At 40.2% G+C, this 26,548-nt stretch overlaps 1 protein-coding gene across 1 annotated transcript; it reads right to left on the reverse strand.

The window, feature by feature from the left end:
• Positions 1 to 4,665: 4,665 nt before the first annotated feature.
• golim4a (golgi integral membrane protein 4a) lies at positions 4,666 to 26,167 on the reverse strand. Its single transcript, XM_028574563.1, has 16 exons — positions 25,485 to 26,167; positions 17,177 to 17,251; positions 16,494 to 16,543; positions 16,115 to 16,168; positions 15,713 to 15,863; positions 15,227 to 15,309; positions 13,799 to 13,882; positions 11,921 to 12,127; positions 11,565 to 11,831; positions 10,780 to 11,066; positions 9,504 to 9,577; positions 9,271 to 9,338; positions 8,413 to 8,628; positions 8,121 to 8,189; positions 7,848 to 7,928; positions 4,666 to 5,861 (listed from the first exon to the last, which is right to left on the reverse strand). Exons 1-16 carry the CDS (start codon positions 25,669 to 25,671, stop codon positions 5,703 to 5,705), a joined length of 2,112 nt encoding a protein of 703 aa, XP_028430364.1. The 5' UTR covers positions 25,672 to 26,167; the 3' UTR covers positions 4,666 to 5,702.
• Between the last annotated feature and the right edge of the window lie 381 nt (positions 26,168 to 26,548).

Here is a 26,548-nt window from a genome sequence, read left to right on the forward strand (position 1 = left end):
GTACAACTATATATATATATATGAATAGGATATATATATATATATATATATATATATATATATATGAAATGTGAAATATCTCCTATTCACATATTTTGATAATAAATAGAAAATACCATGAAGTCCTAGGTGTGTTTTGCATTAATTTGTGTTCAGTTTTTAACTGAATGTGGTGCAGTACAGAGATTGAATGGTGATGACGACCTTTGGCTTTGATGGAGGGAATGACAAGAAGGATAATCAGATTGCTACATGAGTCATCTCCACATCTCTCAGGACTTTGCTGAGCCAACACATTCACACTCCTCTATCTGCTGCAGACTGCACCAACCATACACAGAAGAATTTTTTTGTTGGATACAATTTCTTTGCTGAGCAGAAACGAACTCCACACAGCCAACTTAAAATGTAGATTCTTTTATGGGTTCCTGAGATTATAATCGGTAGCTGTGTCTCTAGTGTACATCTGTAATATATGAGAAGAGAAACGGGACATCCGCTTTAGAGGCTTATCAAACATTTAGTGTCCAGTCTCCCCATGATAATGGCCTCTCGTATCCTCTGACTGACTGGGTAATGATGCGTGAGCCTCATGCAGCAGGTCTGTCTCTCACACACACACACACACACACACACACACACACACACACACACACACACACACCAAACGTACACAAATAATAATCCTTGGTAGCTTGCAAAGCACTCATACTGACATAGGGTTGGGCATCGAGAACCGATTCCTACTTGGAATCGTTTCAAAAATTATGATTCCAGTGGAATTGTTTCTTTATTGGAATCGTTTGGAGAATTTGGTTTCAAATCTGATCAAGGGTTTCAGATTTAACATGCGCAAGTTTTGGTTTCCATAGCGGCCAGGAGCAGCCATGGAGCACCGTAAGCGGTGTTCTAGTGTGGCTTTATTTTACATTGAAAAAGCCCTGTAAAACTGCAAACCACCATTGAATCAAAATAAAACTTTCCTCTTATTTGTGAAATAAGCATGTGACCCATTTCAACTCCACCCCTCAAAGAAACGGAATCGAGAATCGATAAGAACCGGAATCGAAAATAATAATCGCAATTGGAATCAGAATTGATAAAATCCAAATGATGCCCAACCCTACACTGGCAGGACTAAAAGTGTGTGTAGTCTTGGTTCTGTAAAGTGCTTTGGATAAAAGAAAAAAAAAAATAGCATCCATACTGTTAAACATAAAGTAGTGTTGTGGGGGTTACACACGTTGGCGCCATCCTGTCAGCTGGAGTTGATTTATTCATACATTGCAGCAGTGAATTCTGTAATAATGGTTTCAGTTTCAGCCTGCACCTAAAACATAAACACACTTCGTTATCTGATGCCTATCTGATTTGTTAAGTATGAATGCTGCCACGCGTGCCCTTCAGTGAGCACCCATGCACATACACGTCTCAAGTATGAACTGGGTCACACAACAGCGCACACTTTCTCTTCCCTCACAGAAATGCGGAGAAACACAATCTAAGCAGCAGCCGATACCTCTCTAACAAGCATAGAGCCAGGCACAAACTGCCAGTTACATGCCTCATTGGGATTCGTTTAAGGGTGGAAGATTGTTTGTGCAATTGTTGCAGTTATGTGTGTGTGGAGATAAGAGATTGAACTTAGTGTGCAGCTGATGAATGAGGGATCATTACTGCTGCAGAGAGACAGTATAATGAGCTCGCTGGGTCCTTATGTACTGCAAACTGCAATCCAGGTCAAAAAGAGAAGCTGCATGGTGTCTTCAACTGATGGTTTCAAGATGTCATCAATTATCTTTGTGGCCCATTTTGATGCTATGCTCTATTCCAGTATGGCAGTAAAATAGGAGAGGAGTTTGAGTTGATTTTCCAAAAATCGTGGATGAAAAAAACCCCATCTTTTCATAGCCAGGAGCTTCAGCTTTCAAGTAAATCTTGCACTGGTGTTAAATGGAAGATTTGAGAATTGGTGGCGGTCGTGTGGGCATGCGTCTCAAGATAGACTCCGGCTCTAGGCATCGACACGTTAAAATTATTCATGCCTGGTAATTCACCCATGAAATGATGACTGAGAGAAAGAGAGTGCAAGAATGTGAGGAATGTGGAGGAGTTATCTCTGCCAGTAGCCTGGTGCTTGTCAATGTAAAAACGTATGTGTGTGTGTGTGCGTGTGTGTGTGTGCGTCTCCCTGTGGCCTGCTATTAGCACAGTAATGAGACACCTGTTACTCTCGTACTCCTCCAGCATCCCACAGTCCCTCTGGGGAGATCAACAATCTCACAACAGCAAAGGGATGATGACAGGAAAAAAGAGACAAGGAGAGAGAGAAATAGAGAGGGGGAGGGGAGGGAGAGAGGAGATGGAGAGAAAGCACAGGGACGATTACGGGAAGTGAGAGGCAGAGCAGAAATAGAGACTGTGAGGAGGAATGATTTGATTGAGACTGTGTGCCGGGGACAAATGTTGTTCATTAAAGGAAACTGCCTCTCTCAGTCAACCCCTCTCGTTTGATTTTCATTTCATCCTGATTTGTTGCTTCATTTCCCATGTGAGCGAGTTCACAGACATCTTCTCACCTCAACCAGAAAGGGTAAAAAAAAAAAAAAAAAAAAAAAACAGGAGTTGAGAGGATTTATACTTGGGAACATTCGTGGCTTGCAGTGCACAGAAGTGAACAGACATGTGCCAATGACATGTAAACTCAACAGTGAATATTTCTGATTAGTTTTCTCCCTTCTGCTTGCTTGATACATATCATATCAGATCATATTTTCTCTGTTTGATAATATACTTGACAGAGGAATTGTACACAGCTTCAAGTCAAGTTATAAGCTTGCTGCAAGTCAAGATTACGCCCATCTTTCAAATGTATTAGTCGAGTCATTGCAACAGGACAACTACAGCAGTGAAGCATCCCATCAACTTCCTCTGGATCCTTCATGGATGTCCACGTGCTCTCTGGCGAGCTGCAGCATCTAACACTATGAAAGTAAGAGCCTTTGTTAGAATATTGGGTAACACTTTACTTGAAGGTATCTACATAAGAGTGACATGACACTGTCATGACACATGAACCCTAACCCTAACCCTAACTTGTCATGACAAAAACCGAATGACACTTACTAAAAGAAGCGTTATGTCATAAATGTTTATGACTTGTTTGTTTATGACACGATCATGACAGTGTCATGTCACTCTTATGTAGATATAAGTAAAGTGTAACCGAATATTGTTGTAGCATGCCTTAGTCTGAGTCTCCTAAAAAAGTCAGCAGTTGGACATGCCATTACCGGTAATACGTACCAGGGTATGCAATTAATCTGCCAATTATTTTCTTAATTAACCAATTCATCATTTTGCCATCATGTCAGAAACTAAATTAAATTTGCCTATCACAATTCCATAGAGCCAAAAGTGACATATTTGAATTGCTTCATTTGTCTGTGTCAACAGTGTTCCAAAACCAAAATACATAATAATGTAAAAAAAAACAACAGAAAAAACAGCTTAGCCTTAAATTATAAAGCTGGAACCAGAGAATAGAAAAATCATCACAAGTTAGTACCACAGTGTTAACAGAAGCGTAACTATACTTAATAAACTTTTCGACACCAGAAACCTGATTTCTACATTTTAATTTTGTTGGAGCGAGGAGTTCCAGGACTAGTATCTCATATTCTTTCCCAAAGCTAAGGTAGTAAAGAAGCAGCTTTTCTTTAGATGGTAGCTCATTAGAACTGCTTTTATAATGACTGACAGTTTTTATATAAATAAATGAATAATTATATATTAACAATTAATAAACATCTATAGTGCATTTATAAACAGAAATTATAAAGTGCTATGGCACAAGAAGAAAAGCAACATGGTGTTGGTAGCAAAACGTTACCAACACCATTGATCCAACTGGTGTTTTTCATTTAAAGGTCCGATGACGTGGTGCTCTTTGGATGCTTTTATATAGACCTTAGCGGTCCCCTAATACTGTATCTGAAGTCTCTTTCCGAAATTCAGCCTTGGTGCAGAATTACAGCCACTAGAGCCAGTCCCACAATGAGCTTTCCTTAGGATGTGCCATTTCTGTGTCTGTAGCTATTGAGGAGAGACGGGGGGGCAAGGTGGCAAGGCCACTTTGCTCATTTGAAAACCACGATGTCTCTCTCTCATGGGTTGGCCAAATTCTCTGGGCGGGCAAAGCAGAGAAAGGGGAGGTAACCTTGCTCCTTATGACCTCATAAGGAGCAAGATTCCAGATTGGCCCATCTGAGCTTTCATTTTCTCAAAGGCAGAGCAGCAGGCTGGGGGAATGCATATTAATGTTCAAAAACATTAGGTTGCTCATCCCATTATTTTTTCATCTTAGGTTTTTCTCCACAGGCAGGATGGACAGGTAGAAATACTAAAGACCACATCCCAATTCTTAACTCCGAAGACAGCTCTACTGATATTCAAGACTAAATGGCAGCTAACATCCTAAAATGAACTTTAGGGTTTGAGTTACCACTCCCTAATATCTTATTAGCTAGTAGCTTCAGGTAGGTAAACCTTCACTGGAGACGGATTACGGTCAACCTTAAACTGTATTAGACAACACAATCGCAATTACCTGAAATCCTTTGCCCTCTTTACTCCACACACACACCATTCAGGTGGCAAACATGGTTTAATACAATCAAAATCCCACTTTATTTGTATCAAATATAACTGGTGGAAAAACATACACATTCTCAGCATTTGTTTTACTATACATTGTACAGTAGACTAAAGATGTTGCAGTAAATTGCATCAGTTTTGTCAATTTAATCCATACCAGCAGTCGACAAAAAAAGTAGCCCTCCAATTAAGGCTATGCTGAAGCAGTATGCAAGAGGCTTAGCACTAAGTGGCATGCTCTTATCTCTCCTGTCCTATTGAAATGATTTTCCAAATGTAAAATGACTAAGATCTAAAAGAGGTTTCCAAGAACGGAAAGACACATGTCATTGTGACACTTTCAGCACAGAACGGCTTCACCAGAAATGTCTTTTTGACTGGCATTTGCAAAATATATCCAGTGGAAATACTCCTGTGTATCAGCTTAACAACTTGGTAAAAAGCCATTATGACAAACTAGTTCAGTCTGTGAAATAAAAAAAGTAATGTTGCACCTTTTTCTTTTAACGATTGTCAGAGTTGTTACAATCAACAATAAATAACAGAAAACGACTTGATCGATTGGAATGCAAGATGTAAATTACAATTTGAGATCTACAAAGAATACGGTTTGCATAAAACATACATATAAAGGCCTGAACACGAGGACATCAGAATAACATAATTTATCTTTGCTTTTTTTCCAACATACTCAAAGACAGCACGTGAAAGAAATACATTCTCTGTCTGCTGTTAAAAAACAGAACCATAAAGGCAATCAGGCAGATGTGCGAGTAGACAGAAAAGCAAATGAATATACAGTATACAGCATACATCCCATTTCAGATTGACAAATTCTGTCCGTTTCCACAGTGTAAGCTGCTGAGTTCCATCCCCACAGTGTTTGGAATAGCATTCCATCTTCCAGGCATAATATCCCAATTTTCCTAACTGGAATTCTGAATGGAGGGCTGGTTTTATTCCTTTGGGAAACAAGGGAAAGAAGACCTGATAGGCTCTAAGGGATGCCGAAAAGGCACTGCAACTGGTCAAAGTCTGCATCCGTCTTACATCTCTGCCCTCCGGTTGGTTCCCTTTTCTTGACCAGCCGTGTCCTCCTCTACTTCCTCTTCTTCCTCTTCGTAATTCTCTTCCTCGTTATTCTCTGCCTCTTTTCTGTGGTGATCCTCCTCCTGTCCTGGTCTCTCCTGTTTTTTTACTTCGTCCTGGAGCAAATCACAAGCACACAACAACAAGACTATTTAATGGACACAATTTAACCTATGTGGAAATTATATTATTGGAATTCATGTTTACCTCCAGGTCCAACATACTGTTTTTATACATCCGTTTGCATTCTAAACTCATTTCAGATGTCATGCCATTTCACAGTTTAGGAGAAGAGACAACAAAGTATGTAGGCATTACAAAGCTACCCTTTCTATTCAATTGACAAACATGCAAAAACATTCCATCCCCACAGAATCTATGCTTTGTGACGGGGAAATAGGGTGCTAATACACTAGCATGTTTCTCCTGCTAATCTGTCTATAGGACTGTAACACACAGGATTTCAATTCTAATTGTAAATAAATGGAAGTAGTGACCCTTGTGCAAAGGTTCAACTGAAACATCTCCGCTAGAACCAACTGTGCAACAGCGGATGAATGAAGCTGAATGAAGTAAAAGCTCCACAGAGCTCAAATTACAGCGGGACATAAGTACGTTCACTAATATGGTCAGCGGCAGAGTATGAAACACAAGTCAGTTAAAGAAGCGAGGGGGCTATGGACCTTACAGTACAGTGTTCCTGGCTAAAAACTAGGGATTAGAAATAAATGAATGTCACTCTCCAAGTAGGTCAGGAGTCAGGGTCAGTTGCACAACAGAACGTAGTAGGGAGTCAAATGTCTTGCTCAAGGACACTTCAGCAAGCTGGGCTGCTGGTTATCAAAGTTTGTACATTACTTAACACTGAAGAGCATATCACTTCTTAAAATTACCTCAAGAGCAACCCAGCGTACATTACCAATTTTACAACATTGTGTAAACAAGTAAATATAAAACATTAGCTTATTATTTCAACGTTCTAAAATGGGTTTGAGCTTCTCCATTCAAACAAATTTCCTCTTTGGACTAATAAAATAAACCAAGCCCAGGTAGTGACCCGACACCTCGACAGACTCAACACCTGATCTCCCTCATTTACAAGGACACGCACACGCATGATTCAAGTTACATGGCAAAACACACGCACGCATCATCAGCACATCTTCATCCCTGTGTAGCCAATACAGCTAATACGTCACTGTTGTAAAGATTACTTTACGGATGTGATACCAAAACATTTTATCGTGTACAACAGGTGCTTTCTACCGTTTCATGGTGTGATGTTACTCAAGATAGGAACCAACGAAACATCCTAGAGAATAAAAATGGATTCCCCAATTATGTAATAAAAATGGATATTAACTATTATTGGTAACAGACAATCAGCTTGGCTAATTTTGGAAACTGTGAAAACGCATTAAGATGCAGCCTGCTAATAGCCACTGGATGCTGGTTTCAAGAAAACAAGACAAAGTGACTGGGAAAAATTCCCAACTTCTCTTTCAAAATATTAAGTAAATAGGTTTTGTTTTGTAGCATTATGTGAAGGTATAAATAGGTACTTGACTTCTACTGACGTCTGGGTCGTGGTAGTGTCGCTTTGCCGAACCCTCCACACGCTGCTGAGCAGAGGAGGATCTGGCTAGTCCACACAGCATTTCGGGATGGAAGAAAAACGTGCTCTGGTTTATTGGCATTTCTTTAAACCAATCACAATCGTCATATGCGGCCCTAAGCTCCACACGGAGTCGCTGTAAAATAGTCATGCGAGAGAGAACTCCGATTGGACAGATAGTCTAGCTAGCAGCTGTCTCAATTTAGCGTGCAGAGATCTGAGGAGCAGTTAACCATAATCCTCATAAATCTACCGGAGTTTAACATTCCAACACAAAGAAAGCAGAAGGAAACGTCGAGGACATAGACTAGGGTCTTGGTGACAGGAGATGCACTATACATCTTCTATGATACATATGCACCACCTGGACACCTTGAAAGTAAATATTCAATAAGCATTACCAGTTTTGGGTTGAGGGAATAAAATGCATTGACTTGAGGAAAAACTAGAAATCCTCTCGTCTCTGGTTGCCCGCAGAAGAACCCACCTGTTCTACGTTCTCCTCGTTATACGTATCCTCCTCCACCTCGTCCTCTCTCTTCTGCCCACCAGCTATGTCCTCCTGGGCCTTCAGGACACCGACAACGAGACAAAAGAATACCATTAGAAAATCACTTAAGGAAAAAAAATAAACAATTGGTTACGTCATCGGGGTACGGCAAGTCCGTTCCTGCATGCCCTTTTTGATCCCTCATATCTTTTGTATTTTTGTACTTTACTCATTATGTACAGCATTCATCTGAGCATGAGAGTTACACACCTCGTCCTCTACTTCCTCCTGGTACTGGTCATCCAGCGTGTCTTCCTGTTGATCTGGGTTTCCAGCCATCTGAACGCACATAAGTCACACGCACACACAAGTGGAAACCCCACGTAAAGATAATTTCTTTACCTAGACCCTGTGGTTTCTTCTATTCCCCAAACTCTCACCGTCTCCATCCCAACCTCTAATCGTTTACAGATGTCAGCACTGTGACCTCTGTAGTTAGTTCTGTTGATGCTGAATATCATTTCTGTGTATTTGACCGTTTCTCCTCTGGTCCTATACTCACCACCAGCTCCTCCTCCACAGCAGGTTGTTCGGGTCCTGGGTGGGGGTCTTTGTGCTGGGCTGGCGCTGCCGGCTCCTCTTCTTCCTCTACCACCACCTCCTCCTCCTCCTCCCTTGCAACCCTGTGCTGTGGCCGCTCGTCCTCGGCCTCCTCAAACTCGTCCTCTCCCTGGTTGTTTGGGTCGTCCTCAGGGTCCAGCTCGCCAACTCCAGCGCCCTACAGAAGAAGAGACCATAGTAACATAACACTGACTTAAAGAGATTAAAGCTTTAGTGCGTAACTTTTACTTATTAATGAACGTCTGCTACATTCCACGATCACGGAAGGCTCATAGCATGTGGACACGCCAACAGTTTTGTTGTCATTACTTAGAATTCCTCATGGGGGCAACAGAAACTACGCACTATAGCTTTAAAGGAAAACATACAATAATAATGGTAATGTTAATATTTGCATATGTGGTATATTAATATAAGAATAAGAGCAAGAAATATGATAAAATGCATGCAATAAAACTGTCACGTGGAGGATTTGTAATTGAATATGTTTGGCAGCTATAACCGACTGTGGCAGTAAGTGCACTCTTATGTTGTATTAATTGCCTTGTTGGTATTCAAAAGCTTTAACAAATCACTGGGTCGACCGACAAGTGGAAGACGGATAGAGGGGAGATGAACATGCCAGCGGACGACAGTGGGCAGGAAGGACGAGAGAATCAATTTGTGGTTGGATGGCTGAATGGACGTATGACACATGATACACTGGTGTGAATGTTAAGTGACTGAATGAGCTGAAAGGACAGACAGATGATGAGGACACACGAGTTAACAGACGGGAGTGAGCGGGACGGAGAGACACCTGCTGATGGGATGGCACTCTGTGATCCACTTCCTGATTCTCCTCCTCCTCATGTAACATGTGAGCGTCTGTTAACACATACAAACATATCCACTAAATATGAACCAACCGCAACTGTGAACTCTTAATACGAGAAACCCTAATTCAGAAAATAGTGTATGCTATATTGGTAATATGATTAACATTCTCGAGTATCTGACTGTTTTTTTACACTGGTAATCTTCCCGTCTCACCTTCATCGTCCGTGTGTGGGTCCTCTTCTCCTTGAACAATGTCGTTGTCCATGTTCTCATACTCCGTCCTCTTCCTAATGACAGCAATGACAGTACAGGACGGTCAGACGAGCACGGGCACTATGAGCCACATCCAAACCGAAATGGTGAGAAATATGCATCTGTACTACTGTGGGTTTAAACATTTACTGTTTGCCATGAAGCAGTTTTTGTTCAGCCTTCTTTTGAGCCATCGATACATATTTGTAAGTAGGGCTGGGTATCGTTCACACTCTTTTGATACTGGTACTGATACCAGTTCTTAAATGATTTTCAATACCAATTTTATAAACACAAAAATAAATGACCCAATTGTACATTAGGGCACAAATCTTTTTATTTATTTCCAGCTCCTGCTACGTGAGCCTCGTCTCTGTGCGTAACGTAGAGTTTTTCCTGCGTGTCTCTACCACGTGGAACGTTAGACAGCCAATCACCAGCATTATTAGATATTGGTAGAAGCATGCTACATGCTGATTGGCTCAGTGACGCCGATGAGAGTTACTCGATACTTTAGGGGCAATTCGGTCGGTGCCTAAAAAGTATCGAATTTGGTAGCCAGCCCTATTCATAAGATACTGTATATCGTTTGGGTGTTAGAACGGTTTCAATTTGCTGTTAAGTAGACACATCAAATAAAGACCCATAGAGTTTTCTCTTTCTTTCTCTTTGCCCACATTTAATCAAAGCGTCAAATATTTCCTCCTGGATTATGAATGTGTGTGCCACTGCCAGGATTAGAGAATAATTAATTGAGTGGCAAACAGTGAATTACAACTTCCAGTTTGCAGGAAGGAGATTGTTATTACTGCTTAGGTTAATCAATGCAATGCTTGTCTTATTAAGTGTTCCTTTTGACATTTCTTTAGAAAAAGATTATTATCCGACAGCCATGGCTGACTGATTCTCTTTCCCCATGCAGATTTTGAGCTGATGTAGCAACTTCAAGACTGAAGATAAAACGCACCAGGTTTGGGTCAGTTCATTTCACTTTCTTCTTGTCAAGTCAATAGTTGAAAAGTGTTCAAATTACATCAAATTGCACAATAGTTTGAAATGATTTGAACAGGACAAATGAAATTGCGTTTACCTTATTTGTATTGGCATAACAACCTGGAATCTATCTGCATTGCTTGATACCTCTGAGTTTAAGCGTGAAAGTACCTTTTTTTGTAATTTGGGTAAACTCCTTCTGCACCTGATTTTAATTGATTCCATCTCTGATTTGAAATCTGACCTTTGGTGCTCCTCTTTCAGCAGCTGCTCCTGTCTGTCGGCCTCCCTGTGCTGCCGCTGCTCTCTCTCCTGTTCCTGCTGCAGCCTCTGCTCCCTCTCCTTCAGCACCTTGTCTCTCTGGAGCTGCAGGGCCTCCTGGCGCAGCTGGATCTGCCTGCGCTCCTCGGCCCTTTGAGCCTCCAGGCGCTGCTGCTCCTGCTGCTGCTCGTAGGCCGACTTCACGCGTTCTCCTTGGGCGGGCGCCTCCTTCTGCGGCTGGCCGTCCTGATGCCTCTCCGAATGGGGGCCCTTTTGAGAAGACAAATAAATGCGAAAGGACCAACATGTAGAGCAAGAGGGAAAAATCTGAGCAAATCAGAGACACAGAGTTGCTGCTAATTTGAGACATTAACTTGAAGGTGAGGTATAATTCATCCTTTGGAAAAGTTTCATAGATGAAAATGAAAGCAGCGAAAAATGAACATAACACATGAGCAAGCTGTCATTAATCAAAGAGGTAAACACTGAAGAAAGGTTGTAAATTATTCAGGGTTCTCTGGGATTTAAGAAAAATGATGATTAGCACTTTAATGTGAGCAGTAGCTGTGTCCCCAAGATGGCAAGGACACACGTGACTAATTTATGATTACAAGGTTTGTTATGTTGCTCAATTAAGCTATTTTGAAAAAAACTTAACCACACCACTCTAAACTAGTAATACTCAACTGAGATGCAGAAGATTTAAGCCAGTTCAAGGCTGTTTTAACCCTGCCTAGATAAGACTGAGTATTCTAAACCAGTTCTGACCAGTTGCGGCTGGCGTCTCTGTCGGTCCAAGGCGTTCTCGTCCGGCTGTTCCTGTTCTGGCTCCTCCTCTTCCTCCTGTGGTTGGTCCGGGTCCTCCTCCAGCTTCTGAGGCTGTCCTGCTTGAGCCATCTCCTCCTCTGCCAGCTCCCTCCTCCTCTCAGCCTCTCCCTCTCCATCCTCCTCTTTGTCTGACAAGGTGTGCTGGAATACGGTGGGCTGGGACTTGATCTCGGACTGGGCATGAATCTCCTTCTCTTGATGGTCCAACTGAGGACAAAGCAATAAGAGAAATAATTGGATTTGTGTGTTTGCCATTTTGTCTTCATAATAAAGTGATCTAAAGAATCCCACATTACCCTGGACTCTGTGTCCTGGTGATCATGCTGATTGTCCTCATGGGCAGGATCCTCTTTGTCTGGCTGTTTGAGTACTGTGGCCTGCTGGGACTCGGGTGCTATGGCAGCAGCTTGCGGCTGCTGGGGGGCAGGGTTTTGTTCAGGCTGTCTCAGATTTGGCACCCTGTTTAGGGACTCCCTCAGCTGTTTGTATTCATTCACCTGCAACTGAAGGGTAAAACATACATAGGTTGGCTAACAGTGAAAATCCTGGGAAAATCGTGTGATGCTGCGGGATTCTCAGTATTCAGCATTCAGTCCCTCAGGGGCTTGTGACAGAATAGGCCAATATTGTTTTGAAATACTAGTGCTGATGTGGTATTTAAGTTATGGTAAACATTTAAGCATGCTTTTCTACAAAACCTTGTTTCCCAGTTTAAAAAGAAGCCTAAGTTGTGAAATGGTCAATGTTCTCTTAACACAAGCTGTCCTAGCTAATAGGAAATACAATCTCAAATGCCAAAAACAAACAAAAATAGCTTTTGAAGCAAAACATACATGTGTTATACACAGCCAATGTTCAGACACTAACAGTATTTAGCCACTTACTCGCCTTCATCTGAAAAAGGATTTTGTAGAAAGTTTAACATTCCCCATTTCCTCTGGCGATACAGACATTTCTTTTCAAAGTGAGCATCCAGTTTAGACCATTATACCATTAAAAAGGACACCATCCTTTATACATACACAAATGTTTTCCAACCAGGCCAGAGGGTTAAATTCTTCCTAAATCCCTCCCCTTTTCCCCATTATATATTTCTGGCTGATTGGCTGGAACGTGCTTTAGATGTACTGCTCTGACAGCCCTGACTAAACCAAACCCCTTGGAGGGAAGGAAAGAGTTGTGTGTATGTGTGTGCGCCCGGCCAACCAGAAGCACTGATGGAAAGCAGGACAGGCTTTAAAATAAATTTGCAAATGCAGACAGACAGAAAGAGAGAGGAAAAGAGAAGAGAGTGAGTGAGTGAGTGAGTCAGTGAGTGAGTGAGTATCTATGAAGTGCAGACGAAGAGGAGAAAAGCATTTCAAACTAATCAGCAGAGCACTGTACACTGTATATTCAATAAACCATTCAGGCAATTCAAAGGCCAGTCTCAGGGAGAAAAAAAATAAAAAAAAAAATAAAAAAACACACCTCAGGCATTTTTCTTTTCTTTTTTTTTTTTAAAAAAGATAATTTTTGGGCAGTTTAAGGCCTTTATTATTGACAGGACAGCTTAGACTTGAAAGGAGGAGGAGGAATGACATGCAGCAAAGGGCCGCAAGTCAGAACCGAACCCGCGGCCGCTGTGTCGAGGACTGAACCCCTGTATATGGGCGCATACTCTTACCAGGTGAGCTACCTAGGCGCCCACGGGCATCTTTCTTTCGTCTCTACTGAGGGATTATACAGTCTGCTGCAATAAACATTTTCTTCTGCTTTATTGAGAAGGTTCAAGATGAGGAGTGCAGAGCAGGACTTGCTCTGCAGTTTTTAAGCCTGACCTTGTCTTTTATCAGCTCATTCAGATTATTGGCAACCTGTACAGCAGTTACAGAGACTCCCCATCACCTGGCTGTTTTACTCCATTAACACCGCCCTAGTCTCTGTAGCTTTACTGATAACATGCTTAACACACAAACCCATTCTCGTGACAAATTAAAATACAACTCTCCAGCCTATCTACATGTCAAAAATCTTTCCTCAAGCCTTTGATTACTCCAGGTAATAACATTTGACAGGAGGAAAAAAAATACGTGACCAAAATACTTGTGACGCAGCAATTCAGCCTCAATCAGCTGTTGTATTCAGTGACTAGAGTAAACAAGGAGACTGCGCCTCTGCTGCTGCCGTCCTACCTGAGCTGCAGCCAGCGCACTCTTGTGGTCTTCCAGCGTCAGTGCGAGCTGGTTGTGGGCTGTCTTCAGGTCCTGATGCTGAACCTGGATGCACAAGTGCAACCAAAAAGCATTAATGAACAATTTATCTTTATGTAAAGCTTACATTTCCTGCCTAAAATCTTTTATTTAAAGTAAAATTTAAGATAAGTCAAGGTGGGTTTTTCCATTCCTTTTTCACGAATGACTTTATTTCTTCCATTTCAGAGAGGCAGATAACGCACATCGGGACTTGTGTGGGTAGGTTGTTATATGAACAAATGTCCTCTTTTTTTCTGTTCATAACCACGATTTCTTTTCATTTTATTAGTATCCATTGATATTTTGGCATTCACCAAGGTTTTCTTATTTTTGCTCTTCTCTTAGGTAAGAATTTTGTTTTAAGAGTGGTAGAGAGCACTCTGACCAAGATGAGAAATGAAAATCTTGTTTTCACAGTGCACAAATAGTTTTTTTAACGCAGGCAAACATAAGCTTAAAATTTGAGGAAAATAAAAGAATGCATGAATATCATATAATCCAATTTAGAATATTATATGTTTTAGAGTCATTCTAATGATTGGATTATTAAATTTGTGCCCTAAAGAAATACTATTGGACCATCAATCCCAATAAAGATTATAAAAACCCTTGGATTATATTGAGTGCGCTCAGCTTTTGAATGGCTTACATGCTGACACAGCATTAACAGCATCACAAATGTTTTGCCATTGCTGGGTTTTGGATTTTCCAGTAATGCCCAGTGGTGGAATGTAAAATAGTACATTTACTCAAGTACTGTACTTAAGTACAAATTTGAAGTACTTGTACTTTGAGTCTTTTCTTTTCATGCCACTTTCTACATCAACTCTACTACATTTCAGAGAGAAATATTCTACTTTTTAATCCACTACATTAATCTGACATCTTTAGTTACTTTACAAATTAAGATTTTTGCACACCAAACACATGTAGTTTATAAAATACAATGGTTCATCATAAATTAAGCTACCCAACAATATAAACAAGTCCAGCTGAAATGATTAGACAACTTTTCTGCATCGAGTACTTTTACTTTGAATACTTTAAGCACATTTTTCTGATGATACTTACATACTTTTACTTAAGTCAATTTTTTAAATACAGTACTTTTACTTGTAACAGAGTAGCACAACGTGGCACAACACCTGCCCTATATAATGTTTAGGGGGGCGTTACCTATGTTAATAACAAACAGCGGATTTGGACGGTTAATAACGTGCATCTGGAGTTGACTTCTCTTACTTTTTTCACTTAACAGAAAATTAAGAGAATGATGCTGCATGAGGCTCTTTGTATGTATCTTCATACTAAAAAGGAAGTTGGCAGATATATATGACAAATCATTAAATGGAACATGTTTAGTCTCACCTGTGCATCCTGTAGCTGTGTGTGAATGTCATGGTGGGCTTTCCTCAGCTGTTTATTTTCCTCTTTCAGGTTATATACATTATCTGCCATGACAAACAGCAAACACATCAACAGAGAGCATGCATCTTAACAGAAGTTGCACTGCAAAACATTTCCAAAAATAATTAGAACCACTTGTAAGTAAGTAAGTAAGTAAGTAAAATAGTAAGGCTTGAAGGAGAGGACGGTTTCAACTAAATACTAAAAATGGTACAATACAACAAAACCTTTTTTTTTCTAGTGTAGATCTGAAGGTCTGCTCATAAAGCACTTACACTACTTCGGACATGCAGTATTTTATTAAGTCAGAAGATGGAGACAAAGTAAGAATGTCTAATGATGACACCAGTACAGAAAGCTACACTGCATTGGTACTATGTATTTGTGTGTAACTGAGTGGTGCTAAAATACAGTAACACATCTGTGTGTGTGTGTGACCATCTGTACCTTTGAGGTGGGAGATTTCCAACTCTTTGTTTTGCTGCAGTTTCTCATAGTGCTCTTTGTGTTGGTCCAGCAGCCGGTTGTGGTCCTCGCTCTGGACTTGGTGCTGCTCCACCAGATTGTAATACTGCTTCTTCAGGTCATCATGCTGGTTCTAACAAAGAAGGAAGACTACTGTCATAAGACAATATGTAAAGCAAATATAAAGCATACAAAGTAGAACTGTAAACCCTTCCCCCACACAAACTTTACCCCAAAGAGAGGAAGGAGGTCAGAGAAAGTGTGTACAAAAGATGACAGGAAGAAAGAAGGTTAATATGAGGATGTCTGTGTTAATGGAAAGAATAAAAGAAACCTACAGTGTAAAAATGTGTTTGTGTATGAGGGGATTGTAATAAGTTATACCTTTAGCATCTGATGTTGCACTTGTAGAGAATTGAATCTGCTGCCGGAGTCTTGCTGTTTGAGCATAAAAACAAAAGTTATGAAAAACATTCAATAACTTCAGCAGTTATTGAGAAAGATTAAACTAGTGACTACTTGCTGTAGTTCAGGCTTACTGGTAATGTCACAACGGATAATGGTGTAGAGATGAATTATAGCGAATAGTGGAAATTGCAGCAGCGATATTTAACAAAGCAACACACGCAGACAGAAAACAATGGAGGACAGGTGATAAGAGACAATTTAAACTATATAAAAGTCTATAAGAGTAAGTTCAAAGATATTTTCAAATGATACTTAGTCATAGCAGAGGTGGCAGCTGTGTGGAAACATACAGTACCTTCTCCTTGTTCAGTGACTGTTGTGCATCAAGTTTATAAACCAGATAATCTAGGAAACAGAAACAGGTCTATTTTAGTTTTTTTTTTCTTTACAAGATGAATTTCATTGTAACTAATGCGATGGAAAATATAGCACAATTTAAAGAATTAAAAATATGTTTTTTATGGAGGAAAAAGCACAACACTATGATGCTGACTTACATAAGCATGACGTTCATTCTGATGCCTTGAAAATGCCATAAAAACTCAAAACACACTTTTTCCATTAATACTTCGGTCTATTCACAAAAATGTGAATGTGAAAGTCCTCTTACACATTATTTCAAAAATAAAATACCCATACTATTATACTTCTACACAGCACAGCTGCTGCAGATGGTGTTGTGAAATAGTTACGGTGGGTAAAAACTCAGTAATAATGACCCTTAAACTTGTGAAATACTTGCACTACATTACATCACGTTGCAATTCATTTGCAAACCTTTATTTAGCAGATGCCTTAGTCAAAATGTGACTTACAATAATAAAGTAATCAAAGATTGTAAAAACTATAGTATACTGCAGGCTAATATTCGTGATATGTGATATGCACTCTTAGAATGAGATATTAATTTTTCAAAGCTCCTTTAAATGGAGACATAATTTAAGAGTCGTAATTGAGCGTAGAGGTTATGTTTCTCACCTTCTTTGGCCTTTTTGTGCTCTAACCTCTCCTTCTGAAGAGACTTCTCTAACCTGGAGCGGTGCTCGTACACCACTAAACGTATAAAACAGAAGGGGAAGGAGATGGAGAGAGAAAACACAGGAGGTTTAGTGAGCAGTTTGAACTCTGTTTGGGCCGAGTGGAAGGTAAGCTAAACAAAAAGAGAACTGTAATACAAACGTGCACCGCACTAAACATATACACTCACAAACGCTTTGACATTCATCTTAGAGAGGTACAGAAATAGGACATACATTTTGTGGTTGATATGAGAGCCAGGTGTGATTATGTATTCAACCAGACTGTCAGCTCAGTACATGACAGCTCCGCCAATTGCAGAAAGCTGTGGTATTCCTCACAAGGCTGGTGCTGCAAAAAGTATTTACAAATACTACTAGTTTGGCTCAGGCTGCTTACGTGCCTGGTGGGTGTGTCAGCCACAAGCAATAGTACAACCATGAGTATGGGTAATTATAGGAGAGTATTTGAGAGTAGACTCAGTATGCTTATTGTAACTGAGATCCTACTTTAGTTCTTACAGTCACTTCTCCAGCTGTCCTCCTCCAAACTCAACACACACTGTCATGCAGATTCTTTTATTCCCTCCATTTTTCATCTTCATCATTCAATCCCCTGTGGGAATTAGGGTCATTGTAGCAGCAGACCGCAAAGTGGAGATAGCATAGCATCATACACTGTTCTGACGCTGATGCAACAGATAGTTACACACACAAACAATGCAACAAATGAATAAGTAATGGCCGGTTTGCAGGCTGCGGGTCTGTTTTGTCAACTTGCTCCATTCACTTGCCCTACCCATCCTTGTTTTTCTTCTTTCAAATGAAGCCTCGCTGATAGGCTGATCTACTAGGTGAAGTTTCTAGAAAACTCCTGTGAGACTGTCTAGACTCAGTGTGTGTGTGTGTGTCTGTCTGTGTGTGTGTGTGTATATATTCTGGCAGAAGGGAGGTTGAAGCAAATAACAACCACCAAATGAAACAAAAGAGGAAGAAAGATAAGGGGAGATAAATGTTTCAAAATATTCCAATGAGATAGCATTCTACTGCAAACATCTTAAAATGTTCTGCTTATACTTAAAGGGGCTGTACACGAAATACAGACCATTCCCATATACGTGAAATACCTACCTTTTTTCTAGGCCACACGCACTAGTGTTGTGTTATTGTTTTTAATCTGCAAATTCTTTCTAGTGATAACAGAATTTTAAAAAGGAGTAGATCTACTTCATACAAGTACAATCCCATTTAAACAGATATTTGTTAGCCATTATAAATGGTATTCTCACAGTACTATTTGCAACTCATTCAATAAGTAGAGAGAATAAGAATTTATGGCCACATGGTTTATGAGTGAAGTTCCATTCAACTATGTGTAACTTTGTTTTGATCAGCACCAAGTGACCATCAACACTTTGATACTAAACACTTTGTGCACCTAACCTTCATCAGTTCATTTGTTCAAGAAATGCATTATCTTACTACTTCAATTGGAAAATATGGACCAACTCTAAATTCAGTTAAAAAAAAAAAAAAAAAAAAAAAAAAAAGCATCTGACTCACCCAGCTTTTAAAAAAGTAACAAAAAAAAAAAAATTCTTCTTCCAGGTTCTTCTCTGTGACTCTCCTGCCTTGGGTTGGGGGGCTGGGCAGTCTAACTGATGATGTGGCTATACTTCCTTCTGAGTGCCAACTCAACAGATTCCAGGATTAACGTTAGATAAAAAAATCATTGATTACAAGCTTGTAATTACAAAAGGATAACAAAACTGAGAAGGTAAAAGAAGCAAATGTGGGCACAGAGAATTAGCAAAAATTCATCTCAAGGTTCCAGGGTGATCTCACTTAAGAAGATACACCGAAACCAACCAGCTAGAATGACACAAGACTCCACTGAGCCAGGTGCAATATTGTAGCTGTTAACACACACACACACACACACACACACACACACACACACACACACACACACACACACACACACACACACACACACACACACACACACACACACACACACACACACACACACACACACACACACACACCTGGATTTTAGCCTTTTTCACAGACTAAATTGAAGGTATAAGGTCCAAGATTTCCTTCATAGACATTTCCTGCCCAAATTGTGCTATTTGCAGCCATTTCACCCCAGTTTCTCTTAAACTAGAGGACTCTGCTTCATTTGAAACCCTCCTTTAATTCAGCTGATGTAATGGCCTTAAAATGGTTTTTAGAAGTTTGGAATGTGGTTGCTCCGTGTGCTCAATTTCCCTTTCTACCGGCTGTGTCCCTGACTATTTCAAGTCTGCCTGCGTTCAACCTCTTCTCAATAAACCTGGACTTAATCCCTCCATCTACAATATCTACAGACTGTTTTCCAAACATGCGTTCACAGCCAAACTCTTAGAAAAGACAGTTTCATTACAGCTTCTGGAAGCCATGTCAGGCAGTAAGGTTTCTGGAAAGATCATTGCACAGAAACCTTCTCAGAGTCACAAATGACCATTTAATGAATGCAGATGCCTGAGATTGCTCCAGTCTCCTTTTACAGGATTTAAGTGCAGCCTAGAGACTTGATACAGTGGATCAAGGCATCTTGATATACAGATTTCAGCAGTGGGTTATATCCAATACAGCCTTGCAGAGGTCCAATCTAAGTTCCCTTGTATATGCTTCCCTTGAGTCAAGAATCATACAACGTTGCAGACATGGTGGTGCATTGTCTGCACGTTATACAAATGATACTGAGATATAAAGCCCAATCTGGTCTAGTTAAATGTCTAGCAGATGTGAAATACTGGGTGTCCACAAAGATTATTTGATTAAAATCTGAAAAAATGAATAAAATAAGATTCTTGTCATTGGACCAGAAAACCTGCATGCGCAGATCAAGAAACTTCTTTGTGCCGCTACGAACATCAAGTCTGTACTTAAAATCCTAGGTGTATCCGTCTCGTTTATTTTTTTTTATTTGTTTGTCAGGGATAATGCAAAAAAAAAAAAAAAAAAAAAAACATTGTACCAGGTTACAATAATGCTGATTTTATTTCTGCATCTTTATTTTTTATCATTTGTATAGAACACAAGGTGCTATACAAATACTTTATTATTATAAACATTATAAAATAATATGTTTAACTAGATTTGTGACTATGACCTACACTATAATCTCTGAGCCATCAATGGACACTGCCATGACTTTCAGTGTTGACAATACAAAGTTTTACAAGGCTATGATGCTATAACATCATAAGACCGTTTCAGAAGTAACATGTAACTTTCAGGTTTGATAATTGTAAAAATGGCAAAATCCAACAACTTCAAACAAACGTCTTTCCAAATTATTTATTTAGATAGGAACTGACTGCATGGATTCCTTTAAACCTCTCTGAGCTTGATCAGATGGACGTCTTGATACATGAGATTAGGGAGGTTTAATTTGACTTGTCGGAGGCTCTGCACCCTTTCAGCAGTGAGAATTGGCCAAAGATAAGGCCATGTTGCTCTTAGCTCAGCTCAGCTCAGCTCAGGCCACTTCACACACACCCGCTTTTTAGGTGACAACAAGAACAAGCAGGGCAACAGCTACAAAGAGACTACAGTGTAGAAAGAATGTCAATGTGGATTTGGAATATTAAAACACACTAATTGTGCCACAAGGTAAAGTCATATTTTACATAGTGCATTTCATACAGGAATTCAATTTGCCTCACATTAACAAGTCATTTATGTTTATGTGTAAGGTAAAGAGGGGAATAAATAAATGAATGGCCAAAATCATTAAAATGCATATTATTTTTAATCTGCATTTCAAAGCAATATGAATAATTGCAATATGACATCACAAATACAACCTCAAAAACTACCTTGTTGAATCCACCAGTCATTAATGAATGTTTCCACTGTTTAAATTTCAATTTAGTAAGACCAGACTACTATTCCTAAAAACAAGCAACAACATTCCCTAGAGCTGTTAAACACACATCTACACGATTCACTTCACACTAACCCTTATCTCGTTCACACCTCAGCGAGCATGGACATGAACATTTATTGTTTGAGGGTTTCGCCTTAGACCAATTAAGCATCTCCCTTAGGTGGGATGAAAGTGCATTGGCAGAGCAAGAACAAGGGAGCTCTCTATGGTGGTGACCTTTACTGGCCTACTGGTTTAGATGTGGAGAAGACTGGATTGGTTAGAATTGGCCAAGTGAGAGTGAGTGAGTGTGAGTGTGAGTGTGTCCACACTCCCACCCTTGTGTACACACACATACAAACAGAGGAGACCAGTTCACTTTAGAAAGGGAGTGCATGAATGCTGTATCTATTTTGCCTGGGTGACCAAAGAGCTCGCAGAACACCTGAGCTGTGTCAGGACTACTGTCTTTAACAGGTAATCTGACTCACACAAGGTAATCTTCTCTAAACCCACATCCAGCCCTGCACAGGGCCACAACACATGAGCTGATCCAGGTCACAGAAGCCAAATATGTATTACAAATGACAAAACTACTAGTAAACATAATCCACCCAGTAAACCCATACTTATACATACAACTACACAGAAATCTGTGAGTTCTCTTTTTTAACACCCAAGGCTACTCAGAAGAAAAAGGCTGGGTGGTGTGAGTTCCCAGTTTTCCAGACAGGTGGGAACCCGGCATGACACTTACTTCCAAATCAGAAAAGCTTGATTGCAGAGTACGTTTTTTACACATACAGGGAATTTATTTTGGTGTTCCTCTTATCAACCAAATAATGGACTGCCAGATGAAGGTTGAAGGGCAGAGAGATTTGGACATTTGAGACCCAACAATATTACATAAGTTCCAGTAACAAATTCTAAAATCAAAAAGGAGTGATTTAGTTTAAATATTTATATGAGCTGCTAGTTTATAATCTGAATGTTGCCAGCAAACCTGAACTTTTCATTATTGTTCAAAAATACATAAAACACCCAAATCATCTGTTGAATCCAGGGAGAAAGTGCATTCCAACTCAAAGACCAATAGTATTTATTTTATCTCATGGATAAAAACTAACCATTCCAACTGTTGAGACAAGAGCGCTCATTATAATACACAGCAGGCGACAACAGCGTTGGTGATGTAAAAAAATATTACAACAATCATTTAGAGACGGCTGCAATCGTTTCATTTGATTAATGTTTTGCAAATCACATATAAATAACGATACGTCTGGGTGGGTGGGGAGTGCAGGCAAAAACTCAAAGTGCCAGTTGATCTTTTTAAATGACAACTGCCAGCCTGTGGTTATAGTGGGCAACAGTGAATCAATGCAGCTGGCTCACAGCCCCCAAGCTATGGCCCACCTCTAAATATAGGGCACAAAAAAACAGCAAACAGCCAGCCATGGATATCAAGGGGCCCAGGCCTTGTGATTGACTAAATGATCCATTGCTTCACAATGAAAGTAAGGGTGTCGTGCACAAGTTGAGAGATACAAATGAAGTTTAAGCATACCCTCTTTATTTAAAGTGTCACATTATACTGTCATACTCTCTTTTTCTGGATACATCAACTTGGCTGCAGCTTCTTGAAAAATAAAATGCACCAGTACACCTGTACACACCAGCGCACCAGTATAACCATCAGGCCACTTGTATGCTACGGAGAAAGCTCTGCGTGGAGCCTCCGGCAGCAAAAAAACACCGCTGTCTAAACTATTTAAAAATGCCGTCTCTCGCTAGCAATGCAGTGATCAGTGACGCTTCTTTCCGACCAATCAGCAGCCTGCAGGGTTTCACGTCACCTTCTCGGCTCGCCTCAGCTCGCTTGGAACCTCGACTGAGCAGGTACTAAAAAAAAAAAAGTACCTGTTAGCAGGTACCAGGTACTTTTTTTCGTAATGGAAAACCAAAAAAAGCGAGTCGAGGCGAGGCGAGTAGGTACCATGTAATGGAAAAGCACCAATTAAGAAGCCACTTATCTCTAGGAAAACAGATATTCAGTTGAGACGGGATTTGAACACTGCCTTACTTGAAGCAGTTTGTTCTTTTGTCTTGTTATATGTGGGACAGCTGTCCTCAGCTAACTCTCTTTGTCTTAGAAATGGACAATAAAAAGTATGACAGAAACTTGCACATTTCTCATATAAGGCTGCCATCTAGGTAGGCCTGTAAAAATTCCTAATTTTGCTGTACAATTAATTGTCTCAGAAATTATTGCAATTAACAATATAATTGTCTCTTTCAGTCAAATTTTAAGGATACATCTTTTGGTTATATTATACACAGCCTATGAAGTAAACCACGCCTCTTTATTATCCTAAAAACATTGTATTTTCTTCTTAAATGAACATCAAATTGACAATAGTACAGTATTATATAGTTTTCTGGACCTTAGCTAATGTTAGCAATTAATTGCGGTTAAACAAAGAAACCACAATTATATTTAAAAAAAAATTGCGATTAGACAATTATATAATAATTGTTACAGGCCTACTTCTAGGCACCCTAACCACTAAAACCCAAATTCTATGAAGTCAGATTTTCTGTTTAACAATGTAATTTGTCACAGAGTGCTTTATATAAGAACAACAAAAAAAACATTGGCTTATGTGCATGCATATACTTTAACAAACGTGATAGGTAGGAGCTTAAAAACAACTTCATGGTATATCTGCTGGACCAAGCTGTGGACGACAGGGAGAGATGACTGCTGGGTAGGTGGATCAAAGGCTGCATTAAATTAACAGGTTCTACAGAGTCTGGGCTTAAACCCTGACAAACTATTTGACTCTCTGATGTGGGCACAAACCTTCTAGATGAAGCTATGTAGCGGGCTCTCCGCCCAGCTGTTAAGTTTAAACTCATGGCATAATGGCATGACACAAAAGCTCACATCCTGTCTCTGTTTATATGGAGTGAGTGAATCTGTGAGGTTACTGTAGGACAAGACTATTAAATCTGTTGTAGATTGGGAAGCATGCAAGAAGCTAAAAGTCAGGTTTTTAATAGAAACATTCTGCCAGTATTTCAGGAAAGTATGTCTCCCTAGGTCTACTATTGTGTACGTGTGTCACTATTTTACAAACATACAATAAAGCAAATAAATTAGTCTATAGCTACTGATTTTCAAATGTGAATGCTTCATTACTGTAACTAAATAACTGGTGACTTCATACCAACAGATCTTTACAATGCAGGTATCTCATTATATTTTAAAGTGTGATCCAAATGCTAATTCAATTCAAGCAATAATACTAAACATTAATTTCAAAAACTCAAATTCAAAAACAAGCGTCTTGATCAACTTGGGTTTCAGGAAATTGTAGCAGCCATTTTTCACGGCTCACCAAAATCAAAAGGGTTGCAAACAATACTGACTTTAGTATGCGGACAACACACTACGAAGATGGCGCGGCACCCAGCTGGCTGAACCCTAAAATGGTTTTAAAAACAAGCCAGTACTCTATGTAACATTGGAACACCTTTGCTTTAAAACCGAGGTGACTGTGCTCTTTCCTCCTGTACCTCCAGTTATGGCTGACAGGATATGTTCTAGCTGACCTCATGACTTTAAAATATACTAATCTGTATACTGTTGAGGTGAGCCCAGGGACAAGACAACCATCTGTGTGTGTGTGTGTGTGTGTGTGTGTGTGTGTGTGTGTGTGTGTGTGTGTGTGTGTCCTCCAGTCAGCAGTGAACCTCACTTCTGGGAGTGGGGGTATAATTTCATTTTACAGTAGGCCAAAAGGACAGACCTGTCCAGCCAGTTTAACTCTTTGTTGAATTTTACAGCCAGTAGGCCTATGGCAACCAGAAGTCATATGCTCAGTTTATCACAGGATTAGGCATCCTAAGGCCATAGGTCAAAGACAGGCTCTGGTAAATCACAGCTTGTGAAGTTCCAGTCTATAGTTAGGTAAGATGACAGACATACAGTTTCAGTGGAGTTATTCTTGCATTTGACACACAAATAAGACTTCCATCAAGTTTAAACGTTCAGCTGTACCTGGCATTGCAAGCTACCACCACCACCCACTGTTTATTTAGCTTAATAAGACACTTTGACTAACTAAGCGTAGTTTAGTTAGTTAGTTTTAAGGTGCTAACTGGATGCCGAACTGAACTGTGGTTCGTATTAAATCATCGCGTGTTTTTAAAACGACAACAATAAAATTGCAGTTTTGCTGGTGCTGGTGGAATCTCGCGTGCTATTCGCTATTTAAAAGAGACCGAATTCTCACGCTCACCTCTGTCACCCAACAACCTTCAATCACATCACTGTCACTGTGTTTACCTTGGAGCTGTGCCGAAAGTGACTCTTGGTGTTGCTGGTACTTCAGTGCCATTGCCTCAGTCCTCTTGAGCTGTTTGTGCATCTCATACGATATCATCCCCCCGTACATAATCCCGCAGACCACGGTGACCAGCAGGAGACACTGGAAGATCCTCCGCTGCCTCCGGGAGCACACCCCGCTTCCCATATTGGACCCGCACCCCTCCCCGCTGAATGCTCGAGAAAAGCCCGTCTCTGGTGCTGGAAACTTCCGACTCAACTTTTTACCTACTGGCGAAGACCGAAGAAGCTCTCCTCCCCTCACTCCCCGAGCATTTCCAAGCAGAAAATACGTGTTAAGTGCTAATATTTGCCGTTGTATAACCTACATTATTTTCCCACAGCCACATCCACTCGCGACTCTCCCCTGTGACTTCAAAGTAGCCGCTCAGATTTTTGCTTCACTTCACGTCAAACTCCAGCTACGCGCTGCTGAAATGCAGCACAAAGCGAGGCTGACGACTCCCGCTTGCGTCTTTGTTTCCCCTTGCAGACGTTAACTTTCCCGACGCAATTTAAAGAAGCTTACGGGAAATTAAAACCTCAAGTCCCCGACGAGGCCTCCATACCACCTTTAACTTTAGTTACGTGTCAGCCCCGCAGCTGCCTGCCATCCCAGTTCAACTCTGAAGGAAGTCCCTCCTCCGATCCGACGTTCCCCTACTCCCGCCCTCTAATGGGTAGATTTTATCAATTGGTCGCCCGAGAGCTCGATCAAGAAAGCAGCTAGTAAGGTGAGGGTGGATGATTTTTTCCCCCCATGACAGACCTGTTGTAATGCTGTTTTAGCATTAGGATACTAGGCAAATACTTTGTAATCAAAGCTACAAAATACAAAATAAATTCAAAATATAGGAATATTAGAGACAGTATGCCACCCTACAGTAGCTTTGAGTCGTAGGCCTACTACAGTAATTTCAAGCCCCAACACCCCCCTTACAAATTCTTTTTTAATAATATCATTTTTAAAAGAGAATTAACTGTAATTATTGTTAGAATTTTTACTGTGTAAATTATATTTAAAT

This window comes from Perca flavescens, chromosome 3 (assembly GCF_004354835.1).
Source record: "Perca flavescens isolate YP-PL-M2 chromosome 3, PFLA_1.0, whole genome shotgun sequence".
NCBI classification, from domain to species: Eukaryota; Metazoa; Chordata; class Actinopteri; order Perciformes; family Percidae; genus Perca; species Perca flavescens.

Coding starts and splice junctions, on each gene's coding strand:
- golim4a (XM_028574563.1), bottom strand. CDS start 25,671: ATGGGAAGCGGGGTGTGCTCCCGGAGGCAGCGGAGGATCTTCCAGTGT. Junction 15,310..15,712: donor GGAAATCTCCCACCTCAAAG/GTACAGATGGTC, acceptor TTGTCATGGCAG/ATAATGTATATAACCTGAAA. Junction 5,862..7,847: donor ACGAGGAGAACGTAGAACAG/GTGGGTTCTTCT, acceptor GATTTGCTCCAG/GACGAAGTAAAAAAACAGGA.